Here is a 26,179-nt window from a genome sequence, read left to right on the forward strand (position 1 = left end):
TTTAGTCATGATTTAGACTTTATTCAAAATGTTGATACTCTTGATCAATTAGGCGTGAAATAACCAATACTGTAATGATAACCAAAACGTCCACTGAAACAGATGTACTCAAATCTATACCTGTGTGACCGAGACCTCCGGGGCTTTACAGGAAGGGGCTGACCAGACGGCGCCGGGTTGGAGAAGGGTTCGTAGGGACGAGCCCTCTTTGTGAGCGCGCCTCATAGCAGCTGCTTCATTTAGTGGTTCTGGTCCTGAGGACATGGAGGCCGTAGTGATGGTGCAGTTGAATTTGGTCCGAAGCCTGAATGCACCTTGTTGATAACCGGTCTCACCAATGTTCCTGCTGCAGTTGGTCACGCGTAGGGGAATGTCGTTGTCAAGTCATCGTTTACCTTCATACACAAAAGCCTTTCCGTTAGCTGCGAGCCAACGACGACAAACTGGAGACTTCAGCTTCAAACAGAAATACATGATTTCTCGGGGAATATACATACAGCACAAGTGCATCGCGGCATTTACAGATAACCTCAATTCATAGAAAATAGTAAATCCAGTGTGATATCTCGGCTTGTAAACGGCCCCTTTAACAGCTTGATTATTAGTCAGGCTTTTACAGTGTTGTTTGACAGTCAGTGGTCATAAAATACACAACGTGGGATACTTCCCATTCTAAATCATCATAAGACGCCACAGTGATACACACATCCGGAATTACAATTATATTTACACCATTTAAAAAAAATCATACCTCACTGTAAATGAGCTTTGTTGCGTCCTTCAAAAGTGGGACACAATTTCTAATGAAGGTCTCAAAAAAACAAACAGAGTGAAGTGAGACAGCGATAAAAGGTTTGTGTGTGTGTGTGTGTGTGGGGGGGGGGGGGTCAGTCAAAGTAACAGTTTTAAGTCGAGTCGTTCGACTTTCCGAGAGGGCCGGGAGTGACCGTGGCACGAGGTGCAGCCTGCATCCGTCAGTCAGACCTCCACACCGTCGAGTTCAGAGAGATGCCGAGAAAAAGAATCAGGAAAACAAAACTCTTTTTCAATCTCAGTTTACATGATGATAATGAAACTGTGTCTTCACTCCATTTAACTAAACTCTGTCCTCTGATTGGCTCCAGACCTTCCTGAGCTTCATGTGATGGACATTGGCTTCACGGGGAATCTGTTTGCTTAATGCTGCATTAGACGGGCAGCGTAGAAAGAAACCCAAACCCACGAAAACCTGACTCGACAAAACCAAGAGTGCAATTTGTTCTATCAATCAGATCGTGGCAGTTGGCGCTGAAATCTGAGACGCAGATTACTTCTGTCGTCATTTGGGATTCATACAAAAAAAGGGAGGAAAAAACCCCCTCATCTGTACAGAATTGTGTCCACATGATAAAGATGAGAATGCAAATTTAAACAAAAGGGAGGAACATCTTGTTGAAGGCACAGAGTCAGAGTTATTGCTAGTTTGGGCACTCTATGTTCTGAACAGGATTCTCCCGGTTGAGGATTAATCTCTCCACGATTTAAATCTGAGATGGTGCAGGCAATCAGCCGTCATCTGGTATTAGATTATTACTTCATTCACTTGGGGCCAGGTTTTCCTGACATGAACATTCGGGGCCGAGGTGTACCCCCCCGTTCTGCCGCAGGACACCAAATATTACCCCCCCCCCCCAAAAAATTGATGTTCTATAAATATTGTCAACACATGACGACGATAGTCATTTGAACAAGTGAAGAGAAACGACCCGATGTTTGCTCGGTAGGTCTTTTTCTCCCTGCTTCTCTCAAATCTTTAGGACATTCTGGGAGGAAACACACTTGTATCCGTCCCCGCTACGATCCAGTAGCCTGTCCCTGGAACACAAACGGTACTACAGCTTTAAAAACAGTCACAAAATATGCACATGTGTGCAATACAAAACTGTCGTCGGCATCCGGCTGATATGGGGATAAAAAGAAATATTTACCCGAAAAAAAAGACAGATTATTATTATTTTTTTGTTCAACATTTTAAGGGTACACGCATGCATGATTCTCAAGTCCCAAAAAAAAAAATCTAAAAAGCGTGATCACACAGCTTGGAAACTGACATGGAATGTACGTCCTGCTGGTTGCTACGGTCAGGTCAAGTCTCTTCATATTAAATTACCTATAAAAAATATATATATAAATAAAAAGGTGAGGGTATCGTGTTGCAAAAGCTGCAGCGGCGGTCAACGTTTAGCTGCACCGACAGGACGAGAAAGGAGGAAGGTAACAAAAAAAGGGGGAGGAAGAGATGAGCGAAGAGGGGGGGGGGGGGGGGGTTCTAGTACGAGACCATCGCAGTCAAGACCAAAGATTTGCGACGAGACTAAGCTGCTGCCGCTGCCCGGCTCCGCCCCGAGCCGGCTGATCGCGTCGCCTGAAACTCCGCTGGTGAAGTCGGTTGGTGTTAAAACGAGCGAGTGAGTTCAGGACGGAGGAAAAGAGAAGAGGACCGCAGCAGGAACAGCCGCCCGGTCTCCGCGTCCTTTCTCTCTGCCGACTCTCTTACGTCCAGCGGGCGAGACGCTCTCGCGCAGAGAGACAAATAACGAGTTCATAGCTCGATGACCGATCGAGGCTTTTGGATCTGAAACTTGTGGAAATATTACGACGGCAGGATAAACAATACGATCCATACGGTCGAGGTCATTTAAACCTGTGACACGAAAACTAAAAACAAGACAAAGTCGCTGGTGTTATTGTGCTTCAGATGTCCAGCCCGTCTGAATCCGTGGCGGCCAGTACGCAGAGCGCTTCTCTTTATCTCTTCACAAGTCGATGGTTACTTTCATCGCCGGCTCGTGAACTCCAGCAGCGCGACCAGATCGCCCGTGGCCTCCCGCTCTTCGGCCCACTCGGGCACGAGGAGGGATGAGGAAGGACAGCACCGTTGTAAACGGGCGAGTTTCACGCGACCCCCGCTGCGAATCTTTGGTCTGAACCGCGCTGGTCGACCGGTTCTCAAACTGAGACGCGGGCGCACATTCAACATCACCGTGTTCTCGAACTAAGGCAACGCTGGGTTCTATGTTATAGAAAACAGGGGGCGGGGGAAAAAGGCAGTCTGGTTCTCAACCCTCCAGGAGTTTAAGGCCAAATATTCGGTCTGAATGTTCTGAAACACTCAGCGGTCGTACGGGAGGAAGCGTGACCACGGCAGATCACTTCTCAAGGTCTCCTAAGAGAGAAACTCTTTCTCCAGCTCAAAGACGGAGGTCCGTCCCGGGGAGCTCTGAATGCGGCACAGCGGCACGGTGCAGTCTCGTTTCTGGCCCTCCGTGTCCATGTCCAGGAGGGAGCAGCCCATCCCCACCTCCGAGGACAGCACCACGCTCAGGTTCTGGGCCGTCTTCTCTCCGGAGAAGTGGCCCAGGGAGTAGCTCTTGTTGCGTCCCCGCAGCAGGGCCCAGGTATGCGGCTTGGCCCGGAATGACACCGGCCGCGGTCTGGAGAAGGCCTCCCCGCCGGAGGGCTTCTCCGACACGCCGTCCCGCTCCTTCTGTGAGGCCGGAGGAGGCAGCGTGGGCGCGCCATTGGCTGGAAACAGATGGGGGGGGGAAGATACGTTTTTGGAGCACAAGTATTTTTGTAAACCAGGGGTCGGGAACCTATGGCTCTTCCGGTCCCGGCATATGGCTCCCAGACAATTTTGAATTGAAAAAAAAAAATCTCCGCCCGCCCCCCTGTAATTTTCTCTATCGCGCCAGATTACAGCAGAAGTCATTTAACCCTCCTGTCGCCTTAGGGTCATTTTGACCCGATTCAATGTTTCACCCTCCTGTTACCTTTATATTTACTAACATATTTTACCCTTTGGGTTCAATTTGACGCCAGCAATTAAAACCTCCAGAAAATTATTAGAATTAATATTGTTTTCCAAGTTTAAGTGTGAGGCACTTTATGTTTGTTTGTTGACTACCGAAAGAACACCGACATTAAACATTGAATGGGGTCAAATTAATCCTAAAGCGACACGAGGGTGTAATATTGATTCGGGTCAAATTGACCCTAAGGCAACACAAGGGTTAAGGTCCTTTTCTTAAAGACGTCTTTGTTCTTCTATTAAACTAAACGTCTGTTATTGATCGTATCTACACAGCAGCATGTCACTCTGTCTCTACGTGTCGCGTTAACACTTCTCGGCTCGCCGTCTCGCATCGGAGCAAAGAAAAAGTCACCCCCCCCCCCCCATAACATCATGCAGCACCAGAAGTCGCATTAAAAGCAAGACATATTTAATTTATTATACGTTAAAAATACGATATGGCTCTCAATGAAATATATTTCGAAATATTTGGCTTTTATGGCTCTCCCAGTCAAAAAGGTTCCTGACCCCTGTTGTAAACCGTACACATGCTTACTTCCCCGCAACCCGTTTCTTTTTGCTGTGTGCTACTCACTAATGTGGTTGCTGGTGTATTTCTTTCTGCGTAGCCGCGTTCCCGTGTTGTGGTGGTTCTTCTCAGCTGGCTGGCTTTGGGTCTGTGCGTTAGCTGCAGTCCTGTTATTCTGGTCTTGTGCAGCAGCTACTGGGCCGGGTCCGGATGACTCTGCGGGAGGATTGGCCGCCGCGCGCTCAGCCTTCCCGGGCCTGGACTGTGACACCGCCCGCTCGGACTGCGCGAGACACTTGGTGGAGTTGCATTCCATAATGGCCGACATGGAGATGAGATTGACGGGTTGGGTGGCCGCCGCCGCCGCCTCGTCTTTGCGGGAGCGACCGCCCGGCGGTGAGGTGCTGTGGCGGAACCGGGTCGCGCGCTGGAACAGGCCCTCCTTCTTCTTCTTCTCTTTCTCGTCGCGCTGCGGCTCGCAATCCTCCCCGGGAGCAGCGTTTTTGAGAGCCTCCCTCAGGTCGTAGCCGAGCACGACGGACGCCAGCAACGAGCCGCAGCCGTACAGCACCGAGTCCGTCTTGCGGCGAGCCGACGCCCGCTTCAGGCTGTTGGTGGGCGTGACTTGTGGGGTGGTGGAGGCGGACGAGGTGGACGTGGCGGTGTCTTCTGGGGTCTCTGGTGCGCCACCCTGACCTCCTGACCCAACCCCAGAATCTCCCGACCCACCGTGCCCCCCGGGGCTCTGAGGCTGCTGCTCGTCCCTCCACAGAGGGAGGTCGATGTACACCTGGTTGGGGAACTTGAGCTGCTTTGGCTTGGAGCTGCTGTCGGGACATTCCTGGGAGAAAGCCTCATCTTTACCGGCCCCCGCTGGAAACACCGCAGTGGAAATAAGACATTAGAAACAAATTAACCAAACAAGCTCCTTTTTCCCCTTCCTGGTACAAGCATCACTAGATACTTATATATATATGTGTATATATATGTATATATATACTTATATATATATATATGTATACTTATATATATATATATGTTTATATATATATATATATAGAGAGAGATAGGAGTATCCGCCACTTAACACACATTTACCTAATTGTGTTTGTCTGATATACATGAAAAGAAAATCAAGGATATTAACCCTTGTGTTGCCTTCAGGTCATTTTGACCCGATTCAATGTTTAATGTCGGTGTTCTTTCGGGAGTCAACAAACAAACATAAAGTACCTCACACTTAAACTTGGAAAACAATATTAATTCTAATAATTTTCTGGAGATTTTAATAGCTGGGGTCATATTGACCTCAAGGGTAAAATATGTGAGTAAATATAAAGGTAACAGGAGGGTTAAACATTTAATCGGGTCAAATTGACCCGAAGGCAACACAAGGGTTAAACCCCATTTCAAATCTGACAAGTAAACAAGTACAAAAAGATAAAAAAACATGTTTAGAAAAACCGCTGAGCACATTATTTACTCAAATAAACAAATAGATCTTTATGTATATTAAATAAAAAAATGCACAGCATCACGTTGGATTGTCGGCTCACTCTGTTCAGCAAACAGGGCGGAGAGGGGGACCGACTTCTGGCATTTGACCAGGCTGGTGGACCAGGGGTTACTGCCGTCTGACAGAGGTCGCACTCTGAAAACAATGCACAGGAACAACAAAAACATGAAGTACGAGTCAGAAAAGTGTCATCTTTTTTTTGCAGTTTATCGGATTAAGAGTCGAGAATGACATCAACACTAAGAGTTGAGGATGTGATTATGTTGTTTAGGAACAGGAACCAAATTGTCTCCACGCTGACATCATGATAGAGAAACAAACCAAACTGAGCCTGGTTTGTGTGTGTGTGTGTCTGTGCGTGCTTGTGTGTGTGTGTGTGTTTATGTATGTGTGTGTGTGTGCGTGTATACAATCTACCTCTCAGCAGCAGCAGGTCTTTCTTTGCTCTGGACTGAACTGGGACCCCAGGTTCTGCCTTTCTTCTTGATTCCCTTCTTCACATCCTCAAACTCTTCTGGCCTGAAGGGGGTGCTGCGGCCCCACGTACGGTTGCTCTCGTCTTGGGTCACTGTCAACACAGCCAGCAACAAGTGTTACCACTCAAAACAACTGCAGGAGGGAGTTGCCTGCGAAACCACAACCCTGACAGGGAATCTGGTCTCGACATGTTCGGAAGATCATTAAACAAAGGTATTATGCCATCTGTAGAATCCCAGTAATTATCCGTGTCCAAACTGTGTTGACAAAGAGTCCTTCAAATTCTGAAACATGCAGAGAATAACTCATGGGTGTTCCCTCTTAAACATTTAATTCAAGGCCATTATCCACTAGATTGATATAAACAACTGCTTTTGATTGAGGAATATTCAAAATGATAACTTTGTTTCATCCTAGAACATATCACCAATGCAAATTAATCTGTTGAAAGTGAAATCAAAAAAGCCAAAAAGCATAAAGCAGTTATAACATCTTCTGGTAGCGGAGGGTTAGCCATTGGGAAATTGTGAGGGCAACAGACGAGGGCCAAGCTGACGAGTTAACAGCACAACCAGGTTTTATTTCTCCGGAATATCTTAATTCCAACCAAATAATATAAGAAGATTCAAACCCAAATATGAACCGAGGACTGGCCCACGTCTCTGGCATAATCCTCATCATTGTAAACAAGAGAAGCAGTGAAACGACCAGCGAACCCACGAACACCAAAGTCTTGTTAAAATCAGGAAAACCGTGTCAATCAAACATGATCCCCATCGACGGGAAGCCGTTGGGCATCGAGCCCTTTCATTGGTCAAAAGCAGCCAGACGCCACATGCAGCGCTGCCTCGTCGCCGGCCGCTTGCCTTTCATCGAGAGCCCAGTGGAGGTGGTGAGCTCGCTGGTCAGATCAACATCCTGTTGGTACACAAACAAACTGTCCCTCTGCATGGAGGACATCGCTGAGGAGGGGAGCGTACATGTTAAGTCTCACCATATGATCCAGTCGACTTGGTTTGAGACACGAAGGTCTAGGTCCGTGTAAAATAAATACAACTAGAACGGGCACTCGGTAGAGCGCATACCTTCGCATATCACAAGATTGGGCATTGAATTATGAACATGTTGGCATTAGTTTCATGCCAATTGGATACAAATTGACCGCGCTATGGTAAAAAGAAGATGTTGACCTTTTCATGACCTTGACCTTTGACCCGATTGATCCCAAAATCTAAGCAAATGGTCCCCGGATAATAACCAATCATCCCATCAAATTTCATGCGATTCGGTTTAATACTTTTTGTGTTATGCGAATAACACGCATACAAATAAATAAATAAATACACGGCGATCAAAACATAACCTTCCGCATTTTCAATGCGAAGGTAATAAATACAATACGAGGACAACTACATAACTATGTTTGGACTTGTTTTCATTTTATACGATACTGGGACTTTTTGGCATACTGTGATATTTGACTTATTTATGAAAAACTATACGGCTTTATGAGCTTTCCATTCAATTTAAAGTGTTGTGTTCATCTGTATGTTTCTGTTTGTAATATATATTTAGACAAGTCGTGAAATCTTCCTCTTTGACCATCAATGGAACGATGTAACTCAAAGAAAGACAACAACTGTTGGGTCCATTTAGCAGAATACCGATCCATAACATTCATCTCCATTCGGGTTAATTAGAACAAATCCAGTGATTCTGGGCAACAACTCCATGTCTGAATATCAGCATTCAGCGTAAATGCTCAACAGGAATTTGTTCCAGTGATTGGAAGGGCGTCCGTGCGTGACTAACAACGTCACCAAGCTGTTCAAACAACTGGCCGACTGCTTGTGGAGCTTCGCTCACGCGGCTCTTGTCATTGTGACACTGTTCCCAGCTTCCCGTTCCCATGAAATTCTCAGAGAGTTGATGGGATTTCTTCAGAATTGTTAAATACATAAGCAGATTGAACTTAATGCGGGAAAATAAATACAGAACCACAAGTACAGGAACACTGACACAGAGGTGGAGGAGACAGTCAAACTTCCCACTGAGTCCAACTTGAACACAATAAACAAAGGATCAGAACTTACGCTGAATGGCTCGTAGCCGGGGGATGGGTGTGGGGCTGCTGGGAGGAGAGGAGCTCGTGCTATGAAGGCTCCGCCTCTTGTCCATGGAAGGCGACGCCTGCACGGTGATCTTATGCTGGAAGTCTGCAAAATGCAACACGCAGATACAGTCATGACCATCTCAGAACAGGAAGGGGGAAATAAAAAATGGTCAAAATTAGCTTTCAATTTCGACCTTAAAACCCAAAAGGTTTTGAGGGTCGGATTCTTCGATTCTCCCAGTGTGTTCGCTCACCTGAAGGCAGGCTGATGCGGTTTCCATCCTTCAGTTTAAGGCGGGAACGTTTGAATTTGCCCTTCCTCTTCTTCACGTTGGGCTTGTCTTTGTTGAGCTGGAAGATGAGGATGTTGAGCTCCCTCTCCAGCACGTTGATCTCCCGCTCGGCCAGCTGCTGCTCCCGACGCTTCAGAAGCTCCTCCTGGGACTTCTGCTGGAGGGTGGCCTGCGTCAGCTCCTCTTCTCTGGAACGCAGCTCCTGGAGGAACCAGGTACGGACACACAGATATGGTTCAATTGGCAGACGGACTTCCTGTAGCCACAACGTCCTGGGAACACTGACACGCCGTCACGAAGAGTGGAGACATCTGGAATTGCACCTCGATATTAGCTGAGCAGAGACATAGGGGAGACGGAGCATCTTTGGCTCCAGCAAGGCCAAATGCAGGTTATAGCCGACAGCGTCGTTAAAACACAAGGAGTCTCTGAGCAGACTGGTGTCAGTTAAGTTGCATTGTGGGTAATGTAGGCGCCAGGTTTGGAAATGAAAACTTTCTCATCAACGTTTTTTCTCCAAATGTCCACACAAGGTCACGATAGATATTAGGGTTTAGACTCAAGAGAATGCATCGCAAGACAACAGGTAGGAATACGTCTCATAACGACCTTATAACAAGGGGAAAGCTCTTGCGGAGAGACAACAATAAGGAGGCAGGAGTGTTAGCCATCCATTAAATAACAAGGAGGTCTCAGGAGGTTACTGCCTGCTGTTTCAGTGATACAAAGCTAGCCAGTCATGACGCCCATATTTTCTCTTTAATTGCTCTCTGCTGAGTATTAATAATCCTGACTGGATGATTTACAGAAAGCAGCTTTACAGTCAAGCCACTTCAGCCACCCACCTAGACACAGATTACTGTGGGACGTTGACAGGAAATCGTATGAAATTTGCAATGAGAAAATGTCAGATAATGCTCAAAGCTATTTCTTTTTTCTTCTTCTCGTGATTTAGGAAAGCTGTACACACTAAACCAACTTTGTGGGACTTTAATGTCATGAGTCAGTGCAGGTTGCATCAGTTGAGATGATTGATCGGGATGATTGGAAGCTGCATGACCCATGGGCACATGTGGTTTATCATAACCGAACAGTAAAAATACATTAATATACAATACAAAAAAAGATATAATCATCAAATAAAGGCTAGGAATTAAGTTGCTTAAAACTGTTTAGTGTCTGTCGTTCGGTTCACTATTCGTTGACTCAGCTCTTTGTGCTGATCCTGCCGTTTCTACAAACACTAATTACCCCCCACCCCTTTAAACCGGTAATGGGAGACTTAAACAGGAAGCAGATTAAGGTCTTAACCAGGGGAACCACGCTAAAGCACCTTGGCAATAATTACACTTTTTGTCTAACGCGGGATTAGTTTTTCCACTGAAAGTAACCAATAAAAAGCTGCCCCAAGCGATTCTGCACGGTTAAAGTAATCTCAATAATAGAGTAGTCAACATGAATCATCACTGGGAAATGGAAAAACGGAGAGAATAGTACAAGCAGGACAGAAAGTCTGCTCTATAAACAATCGGTCAGGTTTTTAACTTCCCACTCTAACCACCTGCCAGCCGTCGTATTGTGTAGTTAATCTCAGGTCCACAGATTGATTGTGTTTCTCGGCCCTACCTTCTCTTTGCTCCGGAGATCATCAAACATCTCCTGGATCTCCACACGCCAGTCGTCCTGCATGCTGTGGAAGGAGTCCTGGGGCATGGTGGCCATCACCGCCTCCTCGATGGCCGACAGCTGCTCCAGGATGCAGGAGAAGGAGGGGCGCACGTGGGGGTCCTGGTCCCAGCACTCTGGACACACACATGTACACATATCAGAGACATCCACTGCCACACACACTGGAATGTCAACACAAAGAGCTCCGCGTCTACGGTTACGTTAAGGGACACCAGGTTTAAGGGTCGTCCCATAATGTTCAGCTGAGACTGAAGATGAAATCCATTTTATGATGGATTGTTTGTTTAAAAAAAGACTTGAACTTCATGTCTGAAGACTTATTCTGAATGGATGATTATACAAAACTTGAGTTGTCTTTAAAGATGAGAACCCTTTTTGTGACAGCTTTTATTGTTGAGTGTGAACTCTGTTTTAACTGTTTTGTCTATAGCACCGCGGCTTCCTTGTATTAACATTTCATTATGGAACTTTAGGTAACCCTGGATGGACTGGCGGCCTGTCCAGGGTGAACCCTGCCTTCGCCCCATGTCAGCTGGGATCGGCTCCAGCGCCCCGCGACCCTAATGAGGATAAGCGGTATGGATAATGGAATGGAACTTTAGGAACTTACAACTCTTATAACTCTTATTTTAACTGTTGAAATGTTTTGGTCCCTGTTTTTGACAACTTGTTTTAATTGACTGCACTGCACTTTATCTGTGATAAAGTGCACTATAAATAAACTTGTTAATAAGTAATTATTAATAATTACTTATATTATTGTTCTTTTATAGTAATCAAATTAACTAATTTTCCCACGGATTTCATTATATTGTAAAGGAAACAATAATAACAAAATAAAAAATGACTTGCTGTTCTTAAAAATGCTTTCCTACCTCCGGCAGCATTATTATTATTATGTGACACATTTACCTTCCATGAGCTTGGCGAAGGGTTCGGGGCAGGTGGAGGGGATCGGTAGAGTTAATTTATTGACTGCTACACCATAAGCGACAGCCAGGCCGTCGATCCCACGATACGGCACCTCCCCCGTTAACAGCTCCCACAGCAAGACTCCATAGCTGGTGTTTGACACGCATGCAAAGAAAGATAAGGAAACGGAAAGGAGAGAGGAAAGTATATTTAACAAAAGCACGAGTGATAATGTCAGTCAAATGCGTAAGAGGTCGTATGTTATCGCCCGGTGTGTAATTTGTCGTACCTCCAGACGTCACTGCCTTTGGAGAAGAGAGAGGACTTGATGACCTCGGGGGCCATCCAGGAGTAGGTGCCCGCAGCCGACATCTTTGTGGTTTTGTGCCACTCCCGGGCCAGGCCGAAATCTGTGATCTTCAAGGTCTTCCTCCCGATGTCGTCATTCTCAATCGTTTCAAATAATAAAACTGAGAAGAGAGCGAGGGACACATTAGTGTGGGGCCATGGAAGAGACTGGGATGAAGGCAAAAGGACAGGGATGAAAGTAGCAGATGTGAGGGGGTAGAGGAGAAAGGAGAAAGAGAGAACCAAAGAGTGGGGGACATGGAGGAAGGCGGCCGTGCAGGTGAGGAGATGATAGTCGATATTCAAAAGGGCCAACCGAGGTATGCAGATCATTTATTACTGGAGCAACAGAAGGTCGACAGCGCCACAAAGCACCTGTCCTCAGGTCCTACAGCTCTTCAACACATTGAAGAGAGCCGGAACCCTCCGGCCCGGCCTGTGACCCGACACCTGGCCTGAGAGGCCAGCCACAGGGACGCCACAACCCAAGTCAACTTCATTCATTCATTTACTGTTATTTATGTTCTTATATAAACAGGTGCATATGATTTTTAACCAATTTTAACTCAGTAAAATACATGTTAGTACCATTTAGCCATGATACAACTACATGTAAATGTGCTACTCAATTCATGAAAGAAGATACAACATTTCCCCTATTTTCTATTATATAATAAAGAATGTTTTCTATTTTAAAAAGACAAAAATCAAAGAGTATACTGCCTAACGTAATATATGTAAGAGACTTATTGCTGTACAATGTAGGGGTGCAATTAGGGATGGGTATCGTTTGGATTTTTTCCGATACCGGTGCTAAACCGGTACTTTTAAAACGATACCCGTGCCTAAACGGTGCCTGAACCGATATATTTTTTTTTTAAACGCACAATGAGGACATTAAAAACCTCTTTGGCCATATTCCCTGTAGAAGCCGTTATCATGGAGCACTGACACACAACGGATATCAGACTGTTAACATACACAACACATGTTCTCCATTATATGATGTGATATGTATTGTCATGTGCAGCCCTTATAGGGTTAATCCTGTCACTGTTTTGATGGGCAAAGAGAACAACCAATCAGAGGGACTGAAGATGACACGTGACAAATAAAGTTTTGCTTCTGACAGCGAGTTACACTGAAACAAAGTGACGCCCCCGGTCTTTATTCCTCAGTCATTATATTCCCGGTAACACCGGGTATACAGCCGGGACCGCTGGACATCAACACATCTGCAAGCAGACTGTCACGCTCGTAGCTAGCGCTAGCTACGAGCTAGCTTAAGCATGGTTATAATGGCTAATTTATTATTTCTTTGGCTACTTTTATGAATGCAAGACTTGCAATCAACGTTACGGTACTAATCTGAGTTCAGGCTGCTCGTCATAATCGGTCTCCACGTGTTCAGGGGGACCGGTGACGGTCTCCCCATCGCGTCCAGCCTGACGCTGGTGTGCTCCACACGGGTTCACGCCGTCACACACGGCGCAGCCTCCGCTGTCAGAGTTAAATATGAGAGGCTCGTAACCTGCTGACAGGGCGGAGTCACCAGAGAAGTTCACAACAATAGTTTTTTTCAATTTCAATCGGCTCAGGCACCGGAAAGAAGCACCGAAATGTGCGTTGCGTTTCGGTCCGGGTAATACCGGTTGTATTGGAACCGGTACCATATTGGCACCGGGTTTCGGTACCCAACCCTAGGTGCAATAAACAATATTTTTCATTAATGATAACAAATTATCTGCCAAATTGTTGTATCCTTCTGATTAATCGATTCATTGTTAAAGTGAATTTTCTTTTTTAAATGTACAATAAAAACTCCCAAAGTGACGTCTTCAAATGTTTGGTTTTGTCCGACCAATTGTCCAAAACTGAGAATGCTCTGTCTAAAATAAATCATAAATTATCAAAATAAGGAAGATGAACTATTCTTCCTTAAAAAGCCAGAGAAAAGACAATAAATCGATTATCTAATTAGTTCCAGATTCATTTTCTGTTCATTGACTTTGGCAAATTGGAAATATCGGAGTGAAATATATAGAAATGTAGCCAAGAGAAATGGAGTTAAACATGTTAAAATAAAACAGACAAATAGCATTAAACAAACAACAAAAGGCTATCAAGTCAGCCATTTTCAGTTCAGTATAGCAAACAGGGATTAACACTTCACTAATATTATTAATACACACACGCGAGTCAACACCCAACACCAGGTGACATTTTTCATTTCAATAATACCTCCACTAAAAAGTAACTGACACATATTCCAGTTCTCTCTTTGAAGAAGAAGCAGCCGTTCCTATGAAGTGGCGTGTATCAACAGCCAAAGCTTAAACATATGTGATTCTCTTGGTATTATTTTCAAAATGTGTTTTTGCCTCTGCCAAGATCTCCTCACATACCAAACGGTCCCAACTCGTTATGTACATGCGGGCCCAACACTGAACATGTCCCAACAGCCGTGTTGATTTCACACAATGCCAAAGCCAGCAAGGAAACTGAAACTAGCATCTAAATGTCCGTGGAAGCGGTTTGACGGAGGCACTTCGGTGTCGGGGTAAATACAACACGGTGAGAGAGTTGCTGACGCATACACTCCCTGGTAATATTCCCATGGGAAGGTCAAATAGTGGAAGGGTTGCACTAAACCCTCGAGCCTTTTGAGTTCCTGCCCCGAGTGTATCGCAGCGTGCACAAGACAAAGCTCCTCAGCTTAAAGGCGACTTGTGAACAGCTTCCAGCGGATCTGTGTGTGCAAGCATTCCTAGAAAGGAGCAGCCGCCCTGTGTACGCTGCGTTATCCCTCACTGGCCTTGAACCTCCCGAGTACTCGATGAGCATATAGGGATCAGCAACTTCTTTTAAATCACTTCTTAAAACCCATTTCTATAGAACAGCTTTTAAGTGATCTAGTCTTTCTATGCAGAACTTTGGTTCCCCTAATTTAGTTGTCTGTTTTTAATTTTATTTGGTTTTTAATTAATTTATTATTTATTTTCCATTTTATTTTAATATATACTTTTAAATGTAATATTGGTTTCTAGCTATTCCACTTGTTTTGCTCTGACTCTCTGTGGAGCACTTTGTAAACATTGTTTTTAAAGGTGCTATATAAATAAAGTTATTATTATTATTATGTACTCACTGTGTGGACGTTATTGTTAAATAAGGCTGTAACAATACATCTTAACTATAATTGAAGCTGTTCATACACACATTCTATCGAGGCTAATGCACAATTTGAATCGTATTGTTTGCACGAGAAGGTTTACTAAATTGTGCTGTTGCAATTCGACAGTGTTGAAGAAACCAGAGCGAAAAAAATGTGTTGATTAATAAAATCTTTCTCGTCAGACAATTAACTCAAACTTCGGACTAAAAAGTACTGCCAATCGGCAAGATCCGGTCCGTACTTTCTCGTGATGCGTGTTCCTCGAGAGGCGAGAGTGAGTCACCGGAGCGCTGGTCTGCCCTTAGTCCAGAGGATAACACGTCCAAGATCCGTCTAGGTTTTGATAGTTTGCTTATTAGATTAACTCGTACTCATACTTGCTGCCCTCAGAAGGCCGCTTCGCTCTAGAGAGCAGTCTCCGACCCCGGCTGACCGCCCCTAAAGCAAACCTTCTGTTGCTGCTGTCACACATGTTCGACCCCGATGCTCAACTATGATAGTACAAAACACAAAGATGTTTAACACTAATTAAGGCCGACGCCACACATGATAATTACAAGACAGCTGTATTAGTTTGACCAGCGTGGTCACATTTAGCATATTGTTTTTTTAGCCCAGTGGTCGAGGTGAATGCAGCCCGTTTCTTTGCAGCAGCTGGCTCGGCACGACGCGCTGCACCGTAAACGTTTATTCGTCTTTGTTTGTGTGATACGAAACTAAACATATTTAGGGGTCTTAAGATTTTCAGACAAAACAAGCCATTTGAAGACGTTACGGTAGGTTTAGGAACCTTTCACAGTGGTATGGCATTTCATAGAGCAAACAATTGATTACCAATGAACAAATATTGATGATTACTTGAAGCCCCGGATGCAACACAACATAAGCCTCGTATTTTACACAGCTAATAGATAGAATTGCCTTCTGAGGCATTTGTGATTTTGGCATATACAGAATAAGTTGAATTGAATTAATACGATATGTTGCCTTACGATACTATATATATAAACATATATATATATATATGGACTACTTAATCCATTATCTCTACAATCCAACTTAATTTTTCATTCAAGGTCCACTTTATAATTTGAAGAGCACAGTGTAAACATTAATGTTGCAAGTAAAAATGTGTCCGTAAATGTGTTTTTCTTGTTCTGCTATCCTCCCTCACAAAAGTCATCATCTATACATGTGTCACCTTGACTAAAAACAACAACGATATGCGTCTCTTGTACTGCAAACACAACTGCAATTTAGTACATATGTGCGACAGAAAAGCAGCTTTCACTTGACCCATCATCTCCATGAACACAGAAAACACAGAATCAGAAACAGGTTTATTGCCAAGAATGTTTTCACAAACAAACGAGGAACTTTCTTTGGCGGAAGGTGCAAGAATCGCGCACCAAGACAGGAATGCATTATTGTTGTGAATGTTCCTGACACACATTTTCAGAGGGAGAAATGTTTTCAAGTAGTATTTTCACCGCCGTGTGACTCCTATGGGTCTCCACTCATAACCGGGGTATTGGTGCCATTACTCGCCTTCGGCGTGGAGGGGATCCTCTACCCTGGCTGCAACAATAGGAATTCCATTTCAAACAGGTTTCACTAGACCAATGAGATACTCCTACTTCCTGTTGTCAAGTGTTCTCTCAGCGATTCCATAGATTCCTCTCAGGAGGCTCTGTAGATGTATAATAACGTATAATAGGTTAGTTACATAACCTGAAAGACCAGTGATTGGCCTATATGCCAAATACTTTCTTCGTAGAGCCATGATACTTCAGTGTCAGCCCTCTAGAAATGTCTGATAAACGATCCGGTGCCTCTCTACAAGAGTTGCTACAAAAACACCTTTCAACCTCAGCCAGCCAGACATTTAGTTTGGCTACTGGAGTCCATCAGCAGCAAAGCTCACAGCACAACCACACGACATAGCCATCGCTGGTCGGCCTGTGACTTGTGAGTCATTGAGTCATCATCCATTGGCTGCTGGTTCTGAGGTGTTCCGCCTCCTTTTGCTCTCCACTTAGACTGTTTACCTGCATTCAACCAGGGACGGTACAACGTCATTAGTCACGACTATTAGAACAACAAACAGAAGCCAGAACATTTCTGATGATAAGAGCGTCTCCCGTTGCCTTCCCATGCATACGAATGCAAACGCTGCTTGGAAGAGTCTTCATTGTTAGTGGAAGAATACAGTTCAGTCCATGGACTCTAGACACGAGGCCAAGCTATTGTTTCTGACTGAACCATGAAATAAATATATATCAAAGGAAATACACTATCAATAAATTAAATAGACAAAATAGAGCTGCTATTATAATTACTTCAAATATTGGTTAAACTGCTAGTTATTTTCTCAATTAAAATCATTGATTATAAAAAAGCCACGGACTTTGACGAAAGCCTCCGTCCGAGCTACTTAGTGTTTCACTGTACGCATGAATTAAGTTGAGTATTTTTAACTCTGTATCTATGCTCAGGTTTTCTGAACTTGAATGCATTCAACATTGAAACATCCCCTGAGATGCCACTGACATCCGTTATCAATTTTTGCATTTTAAACAGCAAAATTACTAACATTTTAAACTACTAAAATAATGTTGCTGTTGATGTTGTTCTTTTTTTCATCTCGTGACGTAACAGTGACGTCGTTGGAGGCAAAGAAGAACGACAGATGGCTTCTCTTCGGTGGCTGAGGAGTATGGGAGACCTTCAGGATCCCGAAAATAAAGGAAAAGATAACCAAGACCAGCAGGGTGATTTCAGGGGAGGATTTTGTGATTGTATTTGGCTAATTTAACAGTCAACAGTGGGACAGCTGCTCATGAGCATGCCAGAAAGATGCAGCTGCGAAAACAGCACGTAACAGGCATTCGTTTTTAAAGTTATTCTTAAAACGTCTCACTTGTTTCTGCCGATTTCTACATTTGACTTCTGTATCAAAACACTTTAACTACGTCTCCACGTAACCAAATTCCAATATAAATACATGGAAATGTATTAAAAAAGCAGAACAAGATGTTCTGGTTTACTTCTATCCAGGGTAATCCTAAAAGTCAAGCCCCAGGGCAAAGCTTACACTAGACTGAGCACATTTTAAAGCCTTCCCAGTTGTGCTTATGCACACAATCAGGCTGTGGATCGTCTTGGTTATTGTTTTGAATGTTGAACAAGTGGAGGTGGGGTATTGATAAACTAATTATTGCTTGTGCATCTCATGATTTGAATTCCGTCTAATTATAGGCCATGCAGCTACATTTTAAGAACTGCACACACACAAGTTTAGATGTTGGTAAAAAATACATTGATGCACCCCATCATGTGGGGAAAGCAATCAAACCACTAAATTCACAAAAAAGCTTGTCATCTGTACTCTTCACCCAAATATTTGAAAGGGCTAGTGAATAAAAATGTTTTTTTTCAAATGATTCTAGTCCCCTGCTTACAGTTAACTATTGTTCACATGAATATATGATGCTGTGTTGTCTGTAATGTAATCATCACTGTTACATCATTGGGTTTGCCAGTTGCATAAACTACAGGTGATGTGTAAAGCCTGTTTGGTGTAAATTAATTAGACTGCTAGTTATTTTCTCAATTAAAATCATTGTTTATAAAAAAAGCCAAGGACTTTGACAAAAGCCTCCGTCCGAGCTACTTAGTGTTTCACTGTATGCATGAATTAAGTTGAGTATTTTTAACTCTGTATCTATGCTCAGGTTTTCTGAACTTGAATGCATTCAACATTGAAACATCCCCTGAGACGCCACTGACATCCGTTATCCGTTAGTTATCCGTTAGTTCCCGTTTACTCCAAGTCTGATTTAAAATCTATTCCTTCCATTGTGAGTTGCTAAATGTCTTGGGATACTTTGCAGCCACTGTCACATTCACTCGTCACGTCGGGAAAAAGTCAGAACTCGGGAGTGTTTTTTCCGTGCTTTCTCTCAGCCTCTATTTTCGTACTCTATTGAAAAGAAAATGTTTTGAAGTGGACAACAGTGTAACGCAATTGGAGATGGATATGTCCCCAAGGCAGACCCCACCCTCGGTCCAACCCCCATTTCATTTTCTTTCCAGCCGTGGATCTTGAGGCAGACCCATCCTTTAGGGTGGAGCGCAGCGCAGATCAGAAGCAGAGCTGCTGCCGTCAAAGCAGCTCCCACGCTTCTTCTCATTGCCGTTTCCCCCTCGAGGTAAATAAGAAAAGAAAAAACACTTTTTGGGCAACCATTACTATTTCCTCTCTATTCAACAAACTAAAAGACCTGAAGTTGACCTACCTGCAAATCTGCAGCAGTTGAAATGTCACAAACTGTTAAAACTCAGTCAGTTTTAGAATACTTGGCACATTTGCAATATCCCCATTCAGTAGAAATTAAATTGTCTTAAATTGGGTTGAGTTGTGTGTTAAGTACTTTCAATTGAGCTAAATATATACCTAAAGTTTTCCATGCATGATACATATAATAACTAGAACGGGCACTCGGTAGAGCGCATAGCTTCGCATATCACAAGATTGGGCATTGAATTATGAACATTTTGACATTAGTTGCATGCCAATTGGATAGAAATTGACCGTGCTATGGTAAAAACACGATTTTGACCTTTTTATGACCTTGACCTTTGACCCGATCGATCCCAAAATCGAATCAAATGGTCCCCGGATAATAACCAATCATCCCACCCAATTTCATGCGATTCGGTTTAACACTTTTTTAGTTATGCGAGTAACACGCATACAAATAAATAAATAAATGGCGATCAAAACATAACCTTCCGCATTTTCAATGCGAAGGTAAATATGCACACCCAAGAAGAGCATGGCTTGAATCAATATTGATGAATGAATTTGAAACCACAAAGCCAGTTACGTTTGTTAATCTCTTGGTCTGTCGAGCAACAGATAGTGCCGCCTAAAAACTGTCCTACAATATGATAAAACTTATAAAAAGCAAACGTTGAACTGGTAAACTCATCCACTACTCTAAGGGGTTTCAAATGAAACACTATGCGGGCATAATCCCAACGCTTCTTTTTGTGGCAGAACGAAGCACTGGTCGCTGTAAAGACTCCGAGTGCAGCCTCCTAACGTGCAGCGGCAGTATTTTCTTAACTGTGCCAACAGACTTAACACGAGAGTAAGAGGGCTTCCTGTCGTAAGCAGAAACGAGGCGGCGAAACATTCCCCGACTGGTCCGTCTCTCCCGGCTGAAACGAGAGTGCCCCCAGGCATTCTGGTGGATGGGAAAAGGATCCGGGCTAATGGCTGGCTGAGTCCATCTATCATGGTCACGTCTCTCCGGACCACTTTCTCTTTGTCCGGCCTCTTCCTCTGCTCGTTACCGTCGCATTGAAAATGCGGAAGGTAATGTTTTGATCGCCGTGTATTTGTATACGTGCGTGTTATTCGCATAAGTCAAAAAGTATTAAACCGAATCGCATGAAATTTGGTGGGATGGTTGGTTATTATCCGGGGACCATTTGATTAGATTTTGGGATCGATCGGGTCAAAGGTCAAGGTCATGAAAAGGTCAAAATCTTCTTTTTGCGCGGTCAATTTGTATCCAATTGGCATGCAACAAATGCCAAAATGTTCAGAATTTAATGCCCAATCTTGTGATACGGGAAGGTATGCGCTCTACCGAGTGCCCGTTCTAGTTTGTGTCTGTTTAAGCTCGAATCAACCCACAACCAGGCTGATTAAAACATGACAAATGTTAAACGGTGTACAGCCAGTACCGTTCGCCGCTTTCGCATCGATCAATGTGCTAAAGGAGCTCTGATGGGGATTGGATGATTCGGCAAGCAGTTCTTCTCAGCTGTGGGCCCTTTTCCTTTTCACCCTGCCCTCCAACAATAGGTGCAGTCGGGGAGAGGTCATAAAAAACACAGTGAAAGCATCTCCACTCCTCCTCTCTCCCCTCTGCCCATTCTCTCGTCAGAGAAAAGACAGGCAGTAACTGTCTGTGTGTCACCAGGGGTAATTGTGGGAAGCCTGAGAAAGGTTGCCCTGCAACACCTAGTCGAGCTTTCATAACGTTTGCCTCTCGGACTCTACTTATTGCAGAAAAATTAAAAATATTAGCCTCTGCTAGACTTTTTTTGAGCCACATCAAGACGAACTGCAACTCCCCTGTGGTGAGCTTGTTGTAATGAAAAACTGGATTTACGCTCTCTTTTGCAATGCTGTTCCCACAGAAGGTTGTTCAAACAAATCTACAAACCAACAGTTATGTAAAGTCTTTTTAGACCCTGTACCCATCTTTACAATTCATATTTTTGATTGTAAAAGGAGCAAAATCATGGCTGTGTGCGACCGTATAACTCAACCACGGCGACAAAGAACAATAAAACCACTAAACCAATCAGCACAACATTCAGCTACCTGAAGAATCCAGTCTGGACAGACTGCATTGTACGACCCAGAGATGGGAATAACAGGTGCAGCTGTCATCTTCACATGCCAGAGCACTTTCCCCGGTCGCTGCAACAAATAGGTCACAGTAACTTGCAATGTTTGGATGGCTGCCACAAGCTGTCTCCGCTTCGCATTTTATCTTCATTCGTACTAATTTCAGTGTACGGACATTAAAGGTAATCCTTTCCCTGATTCTCTGACTTTTGGCACACATCTACAGAGTGACGGGTGGGTGAATCGAGACACGGGGAGGAGGGAGGGAACCACAGATACAGCGCGATGAGTCGAACAATGGCGTAAGATTGATGGCAGAATGCTGTTGCACCCGCTCCGGACTCGACTCGGTCGGTTTCTGTGGCGCTCAAGCACACATTCCTGGCATACTATCGCTTGCATCCAGATTCAAAACTCCAAAGTGAATGTGGGCCATGCATGCTGGCTCAGGGCCAGGTTTCAGTGTGATGCATTGCTCTTGTGAAAACTTCCACTGCGAGCTTGAAGGGCAGTTTAAATGTAAATTGTAAGATGGAAAAGAGTTGTCAAAAACTATTAAATAATTATAATTGAGAATTATAGCATAAACAACAAATGTCCCCAAAAGCTTATTAACAGAAGAGCAACATGAACAAATGTATCCTACTGACCTCATAACCTATTTATCCACAAACACCATAGGACTCAGCTGAGTATTGTATTCATGTTGCATATTCCTTCATTACAATGTAAGAATATAGCAAGTGTAGTATTTTATTCTGAGCTAGTCAAGCGCTATAAACATGGAATTACAGCTTTGAGCATGCACAGTGATGTCTGCCAAACATAGAGCCACACAAATTATAAATGCTAGGCTATTTATTTTAGACTTAATTATATACGCCTATAGTTATTTTAATTTATGACTGTCAATACAACAAAACAACAATTAGAAAACAATAGTTTGCGGATGATAATGGATCTCTATGGCACAAAGGCTGCAGCTGTACAGACGCTACTGATAAATAATAATAAATGCAATGTTAGTTTTGATGTGTTCAGGAAGATTTTTTATATCATAATTTATTCGAGTATATAAAGTTAAAAAAATCACGCTCGCCAAGAAGTAGACATGAAAAATAACGGATAAAGGAGCAAGAGGGAGCAGAATGGAACAAGTAAGGAGAAAAATAACGAAGTAAGAAGGGAAACCCCCTCAGTTTGTGGCAATAAAAGAGTACCGCTGCTCTCTGGGAGATTAAATATGAACTGAACAAAACAAAACGAGGGCTTTGAGACCCTCCGAGTCCTAGCCATTCTTCTGGCCACAGTATCCTAGCAACCGCTGCTTGACCAGTCCATTGTGCAAACGTATGTTAAGCTTTTATCCCTCATTAGCAACATTCCTCCCTGCAGGCTGGGATTTTACAGATTAGGTTGAAAAACACAAAAGAGATTGGACAAATCTTGCTGACTTTCAACATAATACTTTACAGGCTAATCATTGATCAAATAGCTGTATGTTTGTCTGCGTGGAGCATGTGTACACTGCAAGTTGATAAATGGAAGTCGGAGTATTGAGTGAAGGTGGAAAAGTTTAGTCGTGTACCCGTCTGTGCCCTGGTTTAGGAAAAATACTGGAGTGAAGTATAAGTTGACAGTATACACCAAAACTGAAAAGACACACAGCCACAGCCACAGACATTTTGCGAATTAATTATTTAAAACGTGACAGATTGTAACTATTTGTAGTGCCCCCCGTGTGGATAATTCTCCCTCCTTTCATCCCCAGACTGGCTTACGCACATCCAACGCCAAGACGAACAGACAACAGGTCCTCCACCGCAGACGCAACAATATCTCTTGAGCTGCATTATTCTAGGTTTCTGCTGGGAAAACAACACGAGACGCACCACTGGGTGCCATTCGTCTGTGTATTGTGGACTCACTGCACTGTCTCAAAGCAAACAAGCAGAGCTTCTTTCATTCTCGCTTTATGAAGATAAGACGGTATATTGACCACAGATGTTCAGCCTTCTGACCCTGGGACGAGCAACGGCCTGCGACTAGAAACAGTGCTGGGAGAATTCATCTCATGTTGTGGTTTCAGGGTTCTTACACGTTTTGACCAATGGATTTCCAGGACTTTTCCATGACTTTAAACCAAATTTCTAAAATCTCGGTATAAACATGAAACATTTAGAAAATTGTGCATATTGAGAGTGTACGCCGGCTTATATTTTGAGCGTCTTTCTATAAAAAAAACATAGTAATTATTTCAAACTTGGCGTAAATGAACATGTTATTTTAACAAATTTCCATGACTTTTCCAAAACTTTTATGATTTAAGTTTTTTCCAGGACTTTTCCAGGCCTGGAAATTACCATTTTAAAATTCCATGACTTTTCCAGGTTTTCCACGACCGTACGAACCCTGCAGTGGGCTCTGCACTGGAAATCCAGAATGAATCCAGAAAAGCTGATATACATTCAACAAGCCTACAATTGTCAGGTAGAATGTGCCAACTTCCCAGGTTTCACTGGAGCCTAGAGATATAATAAGCAGATTATGAATGGTCTCTCATCAGCTTAATTTCAAATGCTCCATCTTTAATTAAAGCTTATGCTGTCTCGATGTCACAGTGAAGTGGCAGGACAAACACACCGACTTGTGTTCGCAGCACTGTGTCTGTTCGGGGGAGTTTGTTTGTGTATGTTCACCAAACATCCGATTACCTTAAATAGTCGAGATGGCAGTTAAATCCTCTCTCTCCATCTGCCTTGTAACTAACACACATCTTTCATCTAAAATAAGTCGACTCCCCCAGGGTTGGGCTCGTCAACACTGTTCATCCCACAACGCATCGGGGGCACCATATGACCATGAAATGTTTTGTTTGAAATTGTTGTTAAAAAAAATCAAATAAAACGGCTGATAATCCATAATAATGTGATGGTTTAATCTAAGAGTGGATCGATTTTATTATTTTGTGTACTCCAGGGTTCTTACACATTTTGACCAATGGATTTCCAGGACTTTTAACCAAATTTCCATGAACAAAATGAAATCTCGGTATAAACATGAAAAATGTAGAAAATGTTGCGTATTGAGAGCGTACGCCGGCTTATATTTTGAGCGTCTTTCTTTAAAAAACATATTAATTATTTCAAACTCGGTGTAAATGAACAGGTGATTATAACAAATTTCCATGACTTTTCCAAAACTTTTATGATTTTAGTTTTTTCCATGACTTTTCCAGACCTGGAAATTACCATTTTAAAATTCCATGACCGTACGAACCCTGGTACTCACTGTTTACTTATACTATTTTTAGTGAATATACTGCATTTGAGTGTTGACGGGTTGTGCACTTTTAGTCATGCTTCCAAAAGGTCTTTATCTGGTGGTCATGGCGGTTCGGGTCAGTATACATTGATTCTCGCAGTCGGAGCTATGCAGGCATCACAACCAAGCTGCTCCCCACACGGCCCCAGGATGACAAGTCTCTGATCACAAAGGAATAAATAGTGTTTGGAGTCATATTACACACACAAACACACCTGGGTTGAAGTGGGTCTGTGACTCGGACCCTTTTTCTCATCGAATCCCGTCCATTCATTATTCAGTCCTGGGAGACTAACGTGTGCTGGCTTGTTGTCAATTACCAGTCCACGAAGGAACTCGGACCCGGTTCTAACTACATGACCCTAATCAAAAGTCACACCTGCTAATACTGAATACTGATCCATTTCATTTCCCCAAAAATTAACACATGCTGCAATTGTGAAACTATTCCTCTCCATTTACTCCACATCACCACGGCATTCCCTGATGAATAAACACACATTCCAGCACCACATAAAACCCTGAAGTGAATGGTTTTCTTCTTTTTACCCCATGACCTCTGGCATTAGCTCTGGTTGGCCAAGAACATGGGCTGACTGTGTGGCCTGGAGTGTGTCTGCTTATGTGTTTGGTAAATCACTGACTTTATTTGATCAACAGTTCAACTTAGATTGGAGAGGGGGCTGGGAAAGTGTGTGTTTTATGAGGAGGGTGAGTGGAGGAGGGTGGGGCTGGTGGGCAGCCCAGCTGAGCAAACTCTTTATTTCACATCCTCTTGATGGTATCCCCCACCACTTCATACACCCACAGACCCTTTACAACTCTTTAAATCCATCCTGAGTAAAGGGCAGCTCTGCAACAGTGATGTTGTGGATATATATATACAGGACTGTCTCAGAAAATTAGAATATTGTGATAAAGTTCTTTATTTTCTGTAATGCAATTAAAAAAACAAAAATGTCATGCATTCTGGATTCATTACAAATCAACTGAAATATTGCAAGCCTTTTATTCTTTTGATATTGCTGATTATGGCTTACAGCTTAAGAAAACTCTAAAATCCTATCTCATAAAATTTGAATATTTCCTCAGACCAAGTAAAAAAAAAGATTTATAACAGCAAAACAAAATCAAACATTTGAAAATGTGTTTCCAGGTGTTTCGAGTTAATTAGACGATTCAAGTGATTTGTTTAATACCCTACTAGTATACTTTTTCATGATATTCTAATATTTAGAGATAGGATATTTGAGTTTTCTTAAGCTGTAAGCCATAATCAGCAATATTAAAAGAATAAAAGGCTTGCAATATTTCAGTTGATTTGTAATGAATCCAGAATGCATGACATTTTTGTTTTTTTAATTGCATTACAGAAAATAAAGAACTTTATCACAATATTCTAATTTTCTGAGACAGTCCTGTATACACATATATATATATATACAGATATATATATTATATATACACATATATATATATATACACACACGTATATATATAGATATACATATATACATATACGAATTATCAGTCCTTAATGT

The 26,179-nt window shown here is 43.1% G+C and overlaps 1 protein-coding gene across 2 annotated transcripts in view; it reads right to left on the bottom strand.

Annotated features, from left to right (window-relative positions):
• The window catches only part of map3k21 (mitogen-activated protein kinase kinase kinase 21), a 28,020-nt gene continuing 1,841 nt past the window's right edge, over positions 1-26,179 (bottom strand). Inside the window, exons 2-11 of one of the 2 annotated variants that reach the window (XM_056435381.1) lie at positions 11,651-11,831; positions 11,362-11,510; positions 10,387-10,562; positions 8,722-8,962; positions 8,448-8,570; positions 7,221-7,316; positions 6,295-6,445; positions 5,918-6,012; positions 4,428-5,234; positions 1-3,564 (exon numbers count right to left, since the gene is read on the bottom strand). In XM_056435381.1, the coding sequence (XP_056291356.1) occupies positions 3,206-3,564; positions 4,428-5,234; positions 5,918-6,012; positions 6,295-6,445; positions 7,221-7,316; positions 8,448-8,570; positions 8,722-8,962; positions 10,387-10,562; positions 11,362-11,510; positions 11,651-11,831 (2,378 nt within the window). In that variant the 3' untranslated portion in view covers positions 1-3,205. The remainder of the gene's footprint in view (positions 3,565-4,427; positions 5,235-5,917; positions 6,013-6,294; positions 6,446-7,220; positions 7,317-8,447; positions 8,571-8,721; positions 8,963-10,386; positions 10,563-11,361; positions 11,511-11,650; positions 11,832-26,179) is intronic. The other variant, XM_056435382.1, reaches the window with a different exon arrangement.

Source organism: Pseudoliparis swirei, chromosome 17 (assembly GCF_029220125.1).
Source record: "Pseudoliparis swirei isolate HS2019 ecotype Mariana Trench chromosome 17, NWPU_hadal_v1, whole genome shotgun sequence".
NCBI lineage: Eukaryota > Metazoa > Chordata > Actinopteri > Perciformes > Liparidae > Pseudoliparis > Pseudoliparis swirei.